This window comes from Ptiloglossa arizonensis, chromosome 1 (genome assembly GCF_051014685.1).
Source record: "Ptiloglossa arizonensis isolate GNS036 chromosome 1, iyPtiAriz1_principal, whole genome shotgun sequence".
In the NCBI taxonomy this organism is placed as follows: domain Eukaryota; kingdom Metazoa; phylum Arthropoda; class Insecta; order Hymenoptera; family Colletidae; genus Ptiloglossa; species Ptiloglossa arizonensis.
In genome coordinates, this window is record NC_135048.1 from 22,753,469 (window position 1) to 22,769,669 (window position 16,201).

At 39.1% G+C, this 16,201-nt stretch overlaps 2 protein-coding genes across 4 annotated transcripts in view; one reads left to right on the plus strand and one right to left on the minus strand.

Moving 5' to 3' along the window:
• Positions 1-16,201, plus strand: part of Rpn2 (Regulatory particle non-ATPase 2) — a 126,198-nt gene that overhangs the window by 97,003 nt on the left and 12,994 nt on the right. The gene's annotated exons all lie outside the window — the stretch shown is intronic.
• 5-ht2b (5-hydroxytryptamine receptor 2B) overlaps positions 1-16,201 on the minus strand; it is a 138,276-nt gene that overhangs the window by 11,073 nt on the left and 111,002 nt on the right. For both annotated transcript variants that reach the window (XM_076325990.1, XM_076325983.1), the window contains exon 5: positions 7,499-7,847. In XM_076325990.1, coding sequence (XP_076182105.1) covers positions 7,499-7,847 — 349 coding nt within the window. The remainder of the gene's footprint in view (positions 1-7,498; positions 7,848-16,201) is intronic.

Genomic DNA, 16,201 nt, shown 5'->3' on the forward strand with positions numbered 1-16,201 from the left:
CGATGACAATGATTGAAGGAAGATATTCCAGCTAGGAGATCTTCGAAGCAGATGGTCGGTTAATAATTGCGTTTAATTAAGGATTCATGGTATCTGGCAAACTATACTTTCGGTAGATTGATTTTTGCATATTCTTGAGATCGATGTATCCGATTTCTTATCGATGACAATGATTGAAGGAAGATATTCAAGCCAGGAGATCCTTGAAATAGATGGTTTGTTAATAATTGCGTTTAATTAAGGATTCATGGTATCTGGCAAACTATACTTTCGGTAGACTGATTTTTGCATACTCTTGAGATCGATGTATCCGATTTCTTATCGATGACGATGATTGAAGGAAGATATTCCAGCCAGGAGATCCTTGAAATAGATGGTTTGTTAATAATTGCGTTTAATTAAGGATTCATGGTATCTGGCAAACTATGCTTTCGGTAGATTGATTTTTGCATACTCTTGAGATCGATGTATCCGATTTCTTATCGATGACGATGTTCGAACGAGGATATTTGAAACGGGGACTTTCTAGAAAGAGACGATTGATTAATAATTACGTTCCATTAGCGATTCGTATAGTCTACCGAGTATTATCGGTACTCCAGTGTTCCATATTTTTGAGAGCTTAATTTTGGTACGTGAACTCCTGCTTTTAGTTTAGGGTATGTAGTCCAATATCAATCGTAGCTATTTTCGTTGTTTTCAGAACGGTGATAGCTTTTAATTGTTAAATTATATTATCGAAGGTAATTGTCACATTATCACGAATAATTTACCGATACAGTATTTAACAATATGATGCTCGTTTTACGATTTTTAACCAAAGCGATTGTTATTAGTTCACTACAGGAATTTTTTTATTTCGTGAAAAATCGTTGAAAATTTACAGAAGTAATTCAGTTCATTCAAGTCATTTAGTTTTTCATCTTCCTAAAAAATGGACCCCATAATGAATACACGGTATTGAAATAAATTTCAGTAAATGATGAATTAGGAGACTGACCTACATTAGCGACCTCTAATTGGATGTATAAGATGTTTGAAGAAGTTAAAGGACGAAGTTTAAAACATCTGGTTTCGATGGTAAAGGAAACCTGTCCGAGAAGCAAACAGCCTTTTTTACCAAGAAAAACTTTTTCACGTTAACTCTCAAGGTTGATACCTATTGAAACTGGGGTGGAGTATCATTATGCGAATATTGAATATTTTATCATTATTATTATACAGTCATTGCTATTCGAATATTGGTAAACGAATATTAATATTCAAATATTGTCGAATAAAAAAATATTTATATACTTGTACTATTTGAACAACATTGATTCTTGGTGTACTTAAATATAACATCTTGTCATCGGTTAGTATATATGGCCTATTGCGTTGAAAGAAATGAATGAAATTTAGAAAATAATTAACAATCCGTGTGTATAAACATATATAACTACTGTTCCATACAAAATAGTACAAATACATTACAGTTCCCGCCACACTACTCGAATACTACTCATATCCAAATGCTTATGGTCCACTACGTCCACTACTTATTGCCTAAAGTACTCGAATTATATTCGTCAAATGTTTGAATTGTCGAGGAGTGTTCGAATGTTCCAATACGAGCAATCACGACCCTAATTCAATGTAGTTCCCCTCGTTTCGGGATACAAACTCGTGTTCGTGTCCAGGAACGCGTTACATCGACCCCTTCGTCGAAGAAAAAAAGGAAACAAATTTAATCTCGAACGAGAGCCTCGTGGAAAAGGACGCACGTCAAATGTCGGCAGTTCGTTTCTTCTTGTTCGCGTTTAATTAGCGCCAACGACGGTTCATGCCGTGAAAGGACGGTGAAATTAATTCCGCGTTTATATCGTTTCTACTTCTTCCGGTGGTTCCCACGAGCGTAACAAATAGCCAATCTCCTCGGCGAAAATGCGAGCCATACCCCCTCACCTATTACGCGACGACATTTTACAACATCTTCTCCGACCGTGAAGTGTCTTTAAAGTCTCTCTCGCTTGCTACGTGCACGCGGACGCCTTCACAGATACTTGTGCGAGTTGCATCCCTCGTTCGCGGGACTGGAAGACTTTCAACGGGCTGAGACTGAATTCTTCTTCAACTTTCCGAGCGTCTGCGCCGCGGAACTACGAGTAATCGTCTCATGGAATAAATTGTACTTGGTGTTGCAACCTCCATACAAAGCTTTGAATTTCTCGCGACGACTTTTACCCGACGGTTGAACTTTCAGTTTTTTTTCCGATACGAATGCGTAAAGCGTTCCGCGTCGATTTCAACGGAACATTGTACATCACGATACGAAAAAGTACTAATAGCGTAGTGAGCAGTTTCCTCGTGGTGTCATGGAAGCATTTAAATGTCATTTTACGTTCATGGTTGACTACTCGAATATTCGACTACTCGATATTCAAATACTCGAACTTTCGAATACTCAAATATTCAAACATTCGACTATTCGATATTCAAATACTCGAACGTTCGAGTACTCAAATATTCGACTATTCAAATATTCGACTATTCAAATATTCGATTACTCAAATATTCGACTACTCGATATTCAAATACTCCAACATTCAAGCACTCAAATATTCGACTATTCAAATATTCGATTACTCAAATATTCGACTATTCAAATATTCGATTACTCAAATATTCAACTACTCAAATATTCGACTACTCGATATTCAAATACTCGAACATTCAAGCACTCAAATATTCGACTATTCAAATATTCGATTACTCAAATACTCAAATATTCGACTACTCGATGTTCAAATACTCGAACATTCAACTACTCAAATATACAACTATTCAAATATTCGATCATTCGTAGAATTCGAATAGAAAACATACGAATATTCCCCAGCGTTAATATTCGCCGTAGAGAGCATCTTCATTCGCGAACTGTGATCGACGTCCACCGACTTTCTCGCGGTCCGCGTCCATTGTTATTCACCACAAGTACCACGGAGGTTCTGTCGAAGTCAGCCGTCGATAAATTGTTCCGTCAATTTTTCCCGTCCGGCGTGCTTTCCGTGGCCCGTCGCTCACGATCCCGGGCGAATCCAACTTAAATTTCTCGTTTAGTTCGTTGTCAGGCCTGCACGCGGCCGTGACGAACGGTAACGAATAGCCAATCTCCGTGGCGGGAATAACGTCCCATCCACACCGCGAATCTCCCACGACTTCGCGCCGGGAAGACCACTTACGTGTCACCGGGACTAGATCAGGAGATGACGGCGTCGACCCCGAATTGGAGCGGAAGTCGTGGAACTGGTGTAACGATGTAGAACGATGCCTCTTCCGCGGAACGGTGTCCAGAAATTGAACGAGCTTGTCGTCCATAGATCGCGGTCGTACGTTCCACTTTCGGGGTAAGGTCGGCCCGTTTACATTGACATAAAACCTTCACTTGACACGAGTTGATAATTGATCCAAGCGTAGGACAACCAGTGAGAAACTTCCTACGCGTAATTAATTTCTCGTGTTTGTTTACACGGTTCATCGAATTCTCAATTTTCTAAACCTTTACGTGTTTAGTTACACTGAACTTTGGACTTGATGTGAACACACGTCAACATAGTTTTACCAGACCAGAGAGAGTTATTGAATTAGAATAGTCAATGCGTCTGTGGAAAGAGACGAGTGTGTTATCCACAATTTTTCCAAGTTAAATACGATCTTTGTCCTTCGCCCTATGAATTGTAATATGTTCTTCTGAGGTTCTTGGACCATCTCTCGCTCTGGAAAACATTACTGCACAGTGTTTTCAGATAGAAAAATGTATATATAATTTATTCCTCTCGGAGTAACTGAGTAGCTCGTTCCGATTTACGATTACTTATCCGGACGACGATGCACTTACATTGGCCACACGTGATGTTCTTGGCACTGCATTCGCGTCGATTCGTGACGATTTCGTTCGCGGAACGAGCCGCGGCAGTTGAGAAAATTCCCTTTAAAGCCGCGCGGATCGATGCTTCGCGCGTACGGAGATTAGAGCGGGTCGTGGTAATTCCACGTATCCATTAAGCATGGGAGGTGGGATATCTCTAAAAAATTAGACCGTTTCCGTTAACCATGTTCCGTCGACCGTGCCCCCACCCCTTGCGTCTCCTGTCTTCATTTTTGCCTCGTTACGCCGCCAGGATTCTCATTTGCACTTATTCTCCCCGGAAGATGGAAACGATGGGCGGTAGGGCGTAATCCACGTCGTAGACTCCGGAACGGGGCTCTGTAATCGCGTCGGTGCAAAGGAATCCGTAAATTCCTTGGATTTTACGCGTACAGTTTGCGTGGAATCGTTTTAACGCGGCGGCTTCCGCGGTGAATGAATTCGGAGAACTTTGAACTTCAATTCATATATTCGTGTACTTTCGCGATTCAAATACTCGTCGAATACAGTTCGAGTAGTCAAATATTCGAATTCAATTCGAATGCTTGAATATTCGAATGCTTGAATATTCGAATACTATTCGAATGCTTGAATATTCCAATACAATTCGAATACTTGAATATTCGAGAACACTTTGAATACTTGAATATTCGAATACAATTTGAATGCTTGAATATTCGAGAACACTTCGAATATTCGAATACAATTCGAATTCAATTTGAATATTCGAATACAATTCGAATTCAATTTGAATATTCGAATACAATTCGAATTCAATTTGAATACTCAAATATTCAAATACAATTCGAATACAATTTGAATACTCAAATATTCAAATACAATTTGAATACTCGAATATTCAAACACAATTCGAACACTCAAATATTCAAATACAATTTGAATACTCAAATATTCAAATACAATTCGAACACTCAAATATTCAAATACGATTCGAATACAATTCGAATACTCAAATATTCGAAAGTCATCCCCAGCATTCGAATATCAATCACATCCTATAATTTATAATTCCACTGTCCTCCGATGTACGGTGTCTCTTGAAAATCAGTCCGTGAACTTTTCACGCGGACGGTACCCACGCTGCACCCCTCACATTTTAGATCACGGACAGAAAACTTTAATCGACGCGGCGAAAGGAGCATCCCGGAATTTGGACTCGAGATTCCGTCGAAAGTTATCAAGGCGCGTCGATAAAACGGGTTTCGATCCGAGATATCGGCAGCCCCGTAGCCAATTTCCAGACGGCATGTCGTGTTAGCCTCACGCGCGGATACGGATGCCGGGGTTGCGAGGGACGGGTTGGGGTGTGAATGAAGGAGGCCGCGAGGCGGGAAATATTCCACGAGCGTCATAAATCTGTCGTGTTTCGAGACTCCTTCTGCACGACGGATTCTCCGAAGGGACTTCCGTGATGTTCGTGAATCCAAGCAGAATATATCTTCCCGCTGGAGGCGCTGTCTCGTGCGACAGCTCGCGGGAATCGACACGATTTCCGATCTCGCTGGTTAAGGAGTTAGTTTCCTCGTGACTCGAGAAATAGTTAATATTTGAAATTTCTTTTAAAGGAAAGTACACGTCGCATCGAACCGAAACTTCTCCCGCTGATCAACGTACTCGTGGAACGCGTTTAGTGAATTTTTTTGCGCAGTTCACTCCGAAAACGAACGAGTTATTAATTAACATCTCGTGTACCGAAAATTGTAAGTCATGATCAAATGAACACTGATTGCACCTCGAGTAATTCAAAATGAAAAATACGAATGCTTGAATATTCGAGAACACTTCGAATACTTGAATATTCGACTACAATTCGAATGCTTGAATATTTGAGAACATTTCGAATATTCGAATATTCAAATACAATTCGAATTCAATTTGAATACTCAAATATTCAAATACAATTCGAATACAATTTGAATAGTCAAATATTCAAATACAATTCGAATACTTAAATATTCAAATACGATTCGAATACAATTTGAATACTCGAATATTCGAAAGTTATCCCTAACATCCCTAGATTAGATTACATTTACATCGATTTAAAAAATTTGAATCGTAAACGTTAAAATACGCTGCTCTCGATGTTGCGATCGTAGCTGTTTTCGCTCGAGACGCGAGAACACCGCTTTGAATTTCGTACGCGGGAACTCGGTGTTCGACATTTTATTTTTCACTGGCACGGTTCGTTTCTGGTGAAGCGGAACAGTCCTGTCCGCCCAGATCCTCTTCAGGGAGATGTCGCGAAACAGGTGGTAGAAATATCGAATGGACGCCATGCATCGGGTTCATTCAATTTCGATCGTCGAGACGACTCGGTGGATAGAAAGCTTTGTTTCGAAACGAAAGTCACGTGACGAGTAAATCTTGGTTGCACCGGAAACAGAGGAGGCGAGTCTGCGCTCCGGTTACATAAAACACAACTTTATTCAATAAGCACCGGCGTACTTCCTCGGGGGAACTTTGTGCCACAACTTTCGGCATTTTTCATCGGGGAAAATCGATCGAGGGAAATCAGATTCCACGAGCACCTCTTGCGCCGGGAATAACTCCTCGAGGATGCGAATGTCTCGAACTAGCATGAACAGCGAGCCAAATTACGACGAAATAAAAGAAAGAAAAAATACTCGCAGAGCCCGAAACTTTATTCCTGCCCGTGTAACGCACTCGTTTCGCAGAACAATGATCTACAGACGCGCTCGAAAGACGAAGAATCGATTACTCTGTTTCGTACGAAATCACTTCCGATCCTAAAGAAATAGAACTTTGAATAAACCGTTAAAGACGTATTTCTCCATTTTTTGCTAATAAAAAGCTAGTACAAATTTGCAAAGAGTATATTTGCCCGATCCAAGGATTCAAGTTCGGATCGATAGTCACTATTCATAGATACTTTCAATGAAATTTACTCAAACTGATCGACCACAGTGGCGCCATCTACGATTCTCTACACTTCTTATTCAAACCATGTGACAAAACCGATTCGTATTCGACGTTCTTTCCAATCTCCATTGATTTTCAACCCGAACGAGCAAGTTGACTCCAAAATTAAAACTTGAGAAAAATCGATTCTCTTAAAAAATTCTCTCTTACTACATTATAAAACACAAAAATCACCGAGTATTGAATTAAACTTCTTTTCTACATATTGTGTTATTCGAAAAGTCATTTCGTTTTCCAAAATGGAGAATATATAATTCCAAACAAATCGTGTTTCATTTTCGCAAAAAAAAAAAAAAAAAGAAAACGAAATGGCTTTCCAAACAACCCAATATTTTCCATGAATATTCAAAATGGGATTGGAACACGAAATTTCTAAACCGAGGCCTTATCGTCCTTAAAACCGTCATCGAAAAACAAAACTTCTCTAGAACGTTTCTGCAAAGTTTCCAATTTTCTGAAACTCCGCTCACGAATAGAGAGGTACATCACGGACAACACATCAAGAGTAGTTTGCATCTCTTGTAAGGTGTCTCGGTGTTTCGTCGAGTATCGTGAAATACGGAGCCAGTCGGTATCTTTAAAAGTGACCCGATCACATTTACCGCGCAATCGTGACTGGAACCTTACCCGTGGCGAAAACTGCATCGATGCAACTGCTGGTGATGCTGGTGCTGATGATGATGATGCTGGACCGAGTGCTGCGGGGTGGATCGCGGTGTCGCGATCGGTGTGGGGCTCCCAGGGCTACCGATCCCCTCCAAACCTCTGGACAGCTTCAACATCTCGGCGCCAAAGGCGTGAAGGGCGGACATGGCCGAGGGTGGTAGCTCGCTCTCCGGTAGCCAAAGTTCGTGAGAGTCCAGGGTCGTCAGTTCCGTGTCAGTGGACGTGCCCGAGGTGTGTTGAGGAGTGCCACCGCTACCAGCGGAGCTTTTGCTGAGCAGAAATCGCTTCCAGGTACCTCTTCTGTCAAGCCCTGAGGACACACCATCGAATTAGATTCTTTCCCGACGTGACCGCAACGATCGAGTTTCGCAGGAGTGACGAGGGTGGGGGTGGCAGGGTGATGTTATTTCGTTCCGAAGAATACTAGAAGACTGGCCCTACTCCCTTCGATTGAATTTTACAGATTCGTACAGTAGCCAAAAATGAGGAAGATTTTTTTTTAGCTTCTATGACTCGTGTTTTTAGGGTATGGAAGTTTTTGTTTTGAATTGCACCGAGCTGCTCATTTCAGTGCTGTTTGGAAAGTTATTAGAGAAGGTGTTTTCTTTATGATTCTTTTTCTCTTTTTTTTGACAGATGATACGTTCGATATATTCGCGTGTTATCGAGTCTTAACGTTTTTTCAAAGACGGTATATTTTTATTTCGAACTCAGAGTCAGGGGTACCGGTGTTGCGTAGGTAACTATAAATATGTAAAATAAGTAATTGTAACAGTCTACTTCAGAGGGTGTCCAAGGCAGGGAAGTGTTTTATCGGTGAGTTTTTGACTTTGGTATTAATTTTTTACCGGTGTGTACACCGAGACTTTGTTGTACAACCTATAATTTCGAAGATAGCGTCGAAAGTTCGAAACTTTGAAGTTTCAACCCTTAAAGTTGAGTTAGCGCGGCTAAAAGAAAAAAAAAAGAAGAAAAATACGTATCTTTTATTTACGACCTGCAAAGTTTTATCAAAATCGAGGTGGGGGGACACTTAGTGGATGTTTCTTATCGGTATTGAGTTTATAGGGCGAGTGTGATATTTTCAGTTTGCATATTACGAGCGTTTCAGAATTTTTAACATGAGAATAACAATGTTCGAAGTGACTACGGTTTTAAGGGAACTTTGAAACTTTGATGCACGTTCCATCTCGGAATGAACGTTTACAATATTTTCGGTTAGACGTGTTTTCCGTTGAAACTGTAAGGGAATTTGAAAGTTCGGAAAGGTCTTACGAGACACTTAGGGACACACAGATTTTACGAGAACTTGGAGACTTTGTCGAGTGTTGCGTGTTTTATAACGCTCCGAAGCAAAGCAGATTTCGAATTTCAACGATACAGTATCGAAGGAGTTTAAGGGTGTTGCATATTGAGGAATTTAGGGATTTACAGTTACGTTACCTTAAACCGTGTTAAAGTCTTCCAGTTTATGGCTTTTGAGGGAATTAAGGATTTACCCGAGACTCGGCTTCCGTTTAGAGGCATTAAAAAATTCATCGCAATATTACTCCTATTTGGTTAACGATACCGACTTTGTAACTTCTCTACTTCGTAATCAAAAGATCGATGAATTCTTAATTGCACAGTCAATTTTGCAAATTTATCGTTCAAAATTGCTCGAGCATCTGAACTCTCGAACCTGTTGTCTCACGATCGAAACGAAGCAAATAACGGATAATGAACGATGGAAAAAAGTTCCAAAGTCGTGAAGTTCTTTTTTTATCCGTATCTTGTTAGGACTGTAACAAAAACAAGTTCAAACGGTCCGAGACGCTATCGTACGAAACGTAGCATGATTTTCCTTTGCTACGTTTCCAACGCTTAATTTTATTTTTAGATTGAACGCGTTTCTTCGCTGATTGCATTCCTAACTGGTCGAGAAGAGAGAACGTCTACTTCGTTATTTCCCTAGACTGTTTATATAAATCTAACGTTTTTTGCTCTTCCCTGGCTGGGATTACCCGAAACGAGCAACCTATCTCAATTCTCACGAAACCAACAGCGTTACTCTTGAATAATCGACGCTGTTTTTCATCTGTGCGCTGTTGGCGGAGAAGCTTGGCGATTGCCTTAGAGAAAAGGAAAAATTACAACACCGGGGATTTCTTGTCTGATAATAGCGGGAAACTTTGGAAAATTGTTCTCGTTAACGAGAAACTCGAAAATTCGTTTTCTGGAATAGAAGAACGCCAGCGAAATGAAATATTTTACAATCGTTTTCCCACCGTTGCGTTGCAAGACTCTTTTGCCACTCACTTTTCAAAATCATTGTTTCGCAATCATTGCTATCGTTCATTTTCACAATAATATAAAATATTTCCATAGTTTAAGAATTCTTCAATTAACAATTTTTCGAACTTTTAGAAAAGTCAATAACGAAAGATCGAGTGTCTCTTGGAAGATTGATGAAATATCTTTATTTATCCACGAGGGATCACTCCCAGGTTCTCGGAACGATATTCCTTTCGGTTTATCGTCATAGGCTGGCTTCTTCCATTTTGGCGTCATAAACGTTTCGTAAACGCTTCTTCGGAAACGTAAATTCAGAGCTGTCAAAAGACAAAGGGACCCACCGGAGGGGCTCGGCGATCCTTCCGGGGCCAACATTTCTGGGCAAGCATAGCTTCGCGGTTGTAACCGAGCCCATTAAGTATTAGACCGAACTGCATCCCCGGCGTGCTTCCGCCATAACGCTCAGTCTGTTCATTAAGTTTTGGTATTTACGTGCTCCTGTTGCAATCCCTGATAAATCGTCGAAACTCCCGAAATGTTCGGCAGTAATTTCGAAACTGTTCGTTACGAAAGAATCGGTCCCGATTGGGGACATAGGGATTCGTGATTCTCCATTACCTCTTCTACCGATGGAAAATATCTTAGACCCGTATATTTAAATATATAAATATTTAAATATTTGAATAGTTTTTCAACGCAGATCAATTCATCGAATTCGACTCGTCCAACGAATCGAAAATTGAAATTTTTATATATTTTTCAAAAGATAATCACTATTATAAATTTTCGCTTCTGTATCGATACACTGAATACGAATATAGTCTCGTCAATGATTTAGTAAAATTTTCCTGATGAAAATGAGTCCAAACGTGACCTTGTTTTATTTTTAATTGTGTATAGTTTATTTTGTGAAAATAATTCGAATTACATATAATTAAACAAAATTCGAACGCAATTTTCGCGTTTGCTTCGGGAACACGTGAAAATTTAATTAGTGACATTTTCGTAAAGATATAATAAAAGATAATAAAGGTGCTCGTGTAATGCGAGTCTCGGTCGCTGTTTCTCTGTCTCGCTCACTCTCGCTGCAGAGGAATCCTTGTTGGACGATTTATACGCGACTAGTTCTCGACTCTCGATAAAAATCAGTAACTACCCCGTTTTCGAGTAAATCGACGATTTGGCTACATAAAAGAGAGAACTACTTCTTTCAAATTCCAATTTCGAAGCTTTACAAATTTCTAAGATATCTCTTCCATAAGCTGCAAAATTCCGAAAAAAAAACTTTAAAATTTCCACTAACCACTCTTCACCCAAATAGATCGTCTCCCCGAATCTTTCGTAACTTTGTCAGTCCTTCGAATTTCGATTTTTACTAGCGTATTTTCAAGACTATGATTCGTAAAACAATGCAAAAAAATATCCACTTCCAATCTCGATTTTTACTAGCATATTCTCAAGACTATGATTCGTAAAATAATACGAAAAAATATCCACTTCGAATTTCGATTTTTACTAGCATATTCTCAAGACTATGATTCGTAAAATAATGCAAAAAAGTATCCACTTCGAATCTCGATTTTTACTAACGTATTCTCAAGACTATGATTCGTAAAATAATGTAAAAAAATATCCACTTGCAATCTCAATTTTTACTAGCATATTCTCAAGACTATGATTCGTAAAATAATGCAAAAAAATATCCACTTGCAATCTCAATTTTTACTAGCATATTCTCAAGACCGTGATTCGTAAAATAATGCAAAAAAAAAAGAAAAAAAAATATCCACTCATCGATCGCGTAAACCGAGAAAGCTCCCTTTTCAATCTTGAAACCGAACTCTTAAGACTATAAATCGTGAAAAGATACGTGAAAAAGAAAAAAAATTTACTTTTCGACCGCGTAAGATGCGAAAATTCTCTCTAAATCTTGAGACTAATTACCCGGCCCGTGAACGAGGCTCTAGAAATTAAGAGGACAAGTAACACGGGCCACCTTGTTCGCAGTTTCACTCGAGACGGGCTCTGATTTATGCCCGCGGGTGCACGCCCCTTCTGCATCGTCCCCCCTCGCCCCCTCGCTCCATCTATATTGATTAATTTCTCCGAGCGATTATTCGGAAGCGTCCCTTTTTAACATACTGTGTCACGTCCGGGACTTCCGCATAATGGGCCGCGATTTGCATGTACCCGTGGCGTCGCGAAATTTCTTATCGTCGCGGCCGAATTGGGCGTCGCCAGACGCCGAAGGAAGAGATAAGGGATGCCGTGCGTCCAACGGACAAGAAAAGTGTCGCTTTAAGCGATGGATCGCCACGTGCAAGCCAGTCTTGGTCCCTCGTCGATTGAAAAAGACACGTCGAGTTTTCGCGAAGAGCGAGATGAACGATTGTTTTATATATATATATTTTTTTTTGTCGTAGGTCGAATTAACAAAATTGCGAAATAGATATATTTGATGAACTGGGGAACATTTGGAGAGTCGAGAGTGAGACGAACGATTGTTTTATATATATATATTTTTTTGTCGTAGGTCGAATTAACAAAATCGCGAAATAGATATATTTGATGAACTGGGGAACATTTGGAGAGTCGAGAGTGAGACGAACGATTGTTTTATATATATATATATATATTTTTTTTTGTCGTAGGATGAATGAAAAAAATCGCGAAATAGATATATTTGATGAACTGGGGAACATTTGGAGAGTCACGCGAACAACGTTGTTCAAGTGTCTGAATTTTCGATGGTCGAAGTTCTAAATCTCGTGGGTGGGGTCCTGCGTCGACTTTTGCGGCACTTGAATCGTTAAAGAAAATTGGAAATTCGTGGACGTGCTCGAATTTAATGGCCGTACGGTGAATCTTGATTTCAACTTTCCCGGTACGTGGTTCTTGGAAAAGAATCACAGAGCACGGAGAATCGCAGCTTTCGTCGGTTTACGGGGGGGGGATTAACAGAGTAGTTTCGAAGTGTTCCGAAACTATTTGATCGTTCTGGTATCGAACGATCGAATGTTTCGGCGATACAAACCTTCGAATACAATTCGAACGGTATTGATGCGCTGTTTGAATACTTGACTATTCACTTATCGAGTTTCTTGGTACTCGTAGTATTCGAATTGTCGAATTGGACTGTATCCATTCAAATTGACACGTAGAATACTCGTATTTACGAGTATCCGGACTATCGGGTCTCCTTGTTGAATTATTCTGTATTCGAATACTTTCGAGTGATTCAAATATTCGAGTAACGATGTTTGGAGTGTATTCGTAACATTTGAATACCTAGAAAGTATTCGAATGTTAAATTATTCGAGCTGTACTTGGCAATCTGTGCGTTAATTCGCAAGAGTCGACGAAAATGATCATGTAGACCAGTTTTACTGGTTTTACGAACTTTTAGATCGGGAAACGATAGGGGCTCTGCCGCAGTGGAATCGCGGAACGATCACGAAATTTCTTCTCGGATTGCGATGACTGGGTGGGATCGGAGACATAGCGGGGTGGAGCTTCAATCTCGATCGACGATAAAAAGCTGGTAGAACGATGTGAATTATAGCGATGATAAATCACTGGTAAATTTCAGGGAACGGTACGTTCAGTGAATAAAACTCCTTCAATTTCTTCTTCTTTTTTTTTTCAGTTTAGGAAGGAAGAAATTTCCCTTGATTCGCGACTGCTATGCAATTTCCACCTAATTGTTAGAATCGGTGCTCTTTGAAACGTCTTTTTTAATCCCTTACAGCGCTGTACTAGTCCTGTGTAACATTTCAATGAAACGAAAACTCTGCTTTCGCGTTTTAGTTTATCAGACGTTAGTATCGCTGATTTCACATTAACCAGTTGTGGTAATTTGTGTGCTTTTATTCATTTTATTCGTCGTTCTTAATGTCGAATAATTTTCGTACACAGGTATTGCAAAATTTTTTGTACGAGATTGAACTTTCATTTCAGAATGAAAATGAACAGCTTATTGTTTATTATTTATCGAGGATGCGACCGTTACCTATTAAATTTATAAATAATTGTTACGTTTTCATTTAACGTATTTCATTTGTGAATTATTTTGATAACTAAATGCTTAATTATCATTCAGTATGATAATTTATTACTACGTTATTATTATGGTAATTCATATTCTAGTAGGGTATCTATATAATTCGTAGATATTAAGCTTCTGTCTGATTGCAATATGTTGTACTCGACAATTCTAATTCTCTGTGATCACGTACGTATTATATATGCAACATAGCATAAATTCATTCGGTAATTATATCTAATCAGGTTCGAAAACTACACTTTTTTATAGCTCTACTCGATCAACTCTAGTGTTCGATTTTATGATTTATTAATTCTCAATTAAATCATCGACAATTGCACTTTAACTTTCAATCAAATTGGGGAGAAAATTAAATCGATAATATTATATAACGAGCAATGTTACAAATGATCGAATTAAAATCGAAAGTTTTTGTATACTTGCATTAGAGATGTGATTACTTATCGAATCAACCTATTTAAATACTCGAATATTCAAGTACTTAATTGTCGTATAAAATATTCACAAACTCGAGTATTCGAGTGGTATTCGAATTACATTCAAATTACCGAGGTACTCGAATATTCGAATACAAAAAAATTCGACAAGTAGTGCCAGTTCTAATCGAAAATGCAGTAGCAACTTTTCGAGCTTCGGAAAGTCCACGCTGTATCGTAACTTCTCGTATAACAATTCTTTCTAAGGTTTTTTTTTTTCGCCTTTCATTTTACGAACACTTTTGGCGCGTTGCGCGGCCACGAAACGCTGGCGATCAATTTGCAAGTTAAATTGGCCGATGCAAATCTTCGAGTCGAAAGAGGCGTCGGTTCGCGCCCCAATTTGCCGGCGCTTCGACTCACGGAAGTTTGGCACTGTTCTTTGCAATTTGCCAGTCGACTTTGTCGAACAATAGGAGGAATCTCGACCTTGTTTCGCGCGGTTTTTGATTAATCTCACTCTTACGTCACCGAAAGAACGTCTGAAAGAGAATTATCGACGGGGTGTTTAAAATTAGATCGCCTTGAATCATTGAAATTCACCAGCCTTCAAGATGAAGCTGAGAAACGTCGAATCGAGACTGCAACCTCGTTTCTCTTAAAATTTTTACATTCACAAACATCTAGTAACAATTTCAGTTAGATCCCTTCATGTTCGTAAGAGGATGAATTCTACGTTAGATTATGAATCGATAGAAATTGATTTGAAATAATTTTGGTTTTCAAAATTTTCGTAAAATCAAATCTATTTAATTTAACTTTCGATGAAACATTGTTACGAGCAATATATATTTCTTAGCTTTGGTCTTCTTTTGTGAGAAGAACTCTAGAAAGCAAGTATTCATTAAAAAAGAGTTAGTAAATTATTGGTTAGATTGTCGGATAGTGCAGTCATTCATCTTTCAAACGAGTCCGAGATTATTAAAATGTAACGATTTTTAACGATATTATAGCCATTATAATAGTGCAAATTACTCGTCTGACCATATACTGGGTAATACTACTTGTCTGACAGTGCACAGGAGCCATACTACTTATCTGACCACAGACGGAATAATACTATTTGTTTGGCCACGAACGGGTAATGCTACTTGTCTGACCACAAACGGGGTAATTCTACTTGTCTGACCACAAACGGGGTAATTCTACTCGTCTGACCATAAACGAAGACAATTCTACTTGTCTGGACATATACGTGGGTTATGCTACTTATCCGACCATAAACGGGGTAATGCTGCTTGTCTGACCATATACGGGGGCTACACTACTTGTTTAACCATAGATGTGGTAATACTACTTGTCTAACCATGATCAGGATTATACTACTTGTCTGCCTATGACGGGGTAATTCTATTGCAATATTATTATAGTATTGTACCTATTGTAAAATGTATTATTTACATTAAAGGAAGGAAATCTGAGCACGCGACTTCGATAGTTAGTGGCTCATCGACATTTGTCGACAACGCCCGAAATGTATTGGGTTTTCTCGACATAAAATCTGAACAGCGCGATCGCGCTGCTTGGGACTCAAACGTGTTAAAGTGTTACCATATTCAAGAATAGCGTGAGACATTAATTGGAGAAAATACAATTAAGGCTGAAACAGTAGGGTCCTTATTGTATTATTTCGAAGTTACATTTCCAAGTAAATTCTGAAGAAGGGAACTTTGAGCATAGAAAATACACTATAGTACTTGCAAGCACTTCTAAGTATTTGCAGCACACATTTGCATGTAACATGTTTTACTCTTAGAAATATAATCGAACCAAGGAACGAGTTGAAATTTCTATGGTAATACAATCATCTCGGTAATACAGTTTCGTTGCAACTCCTTATAAATAACGTAA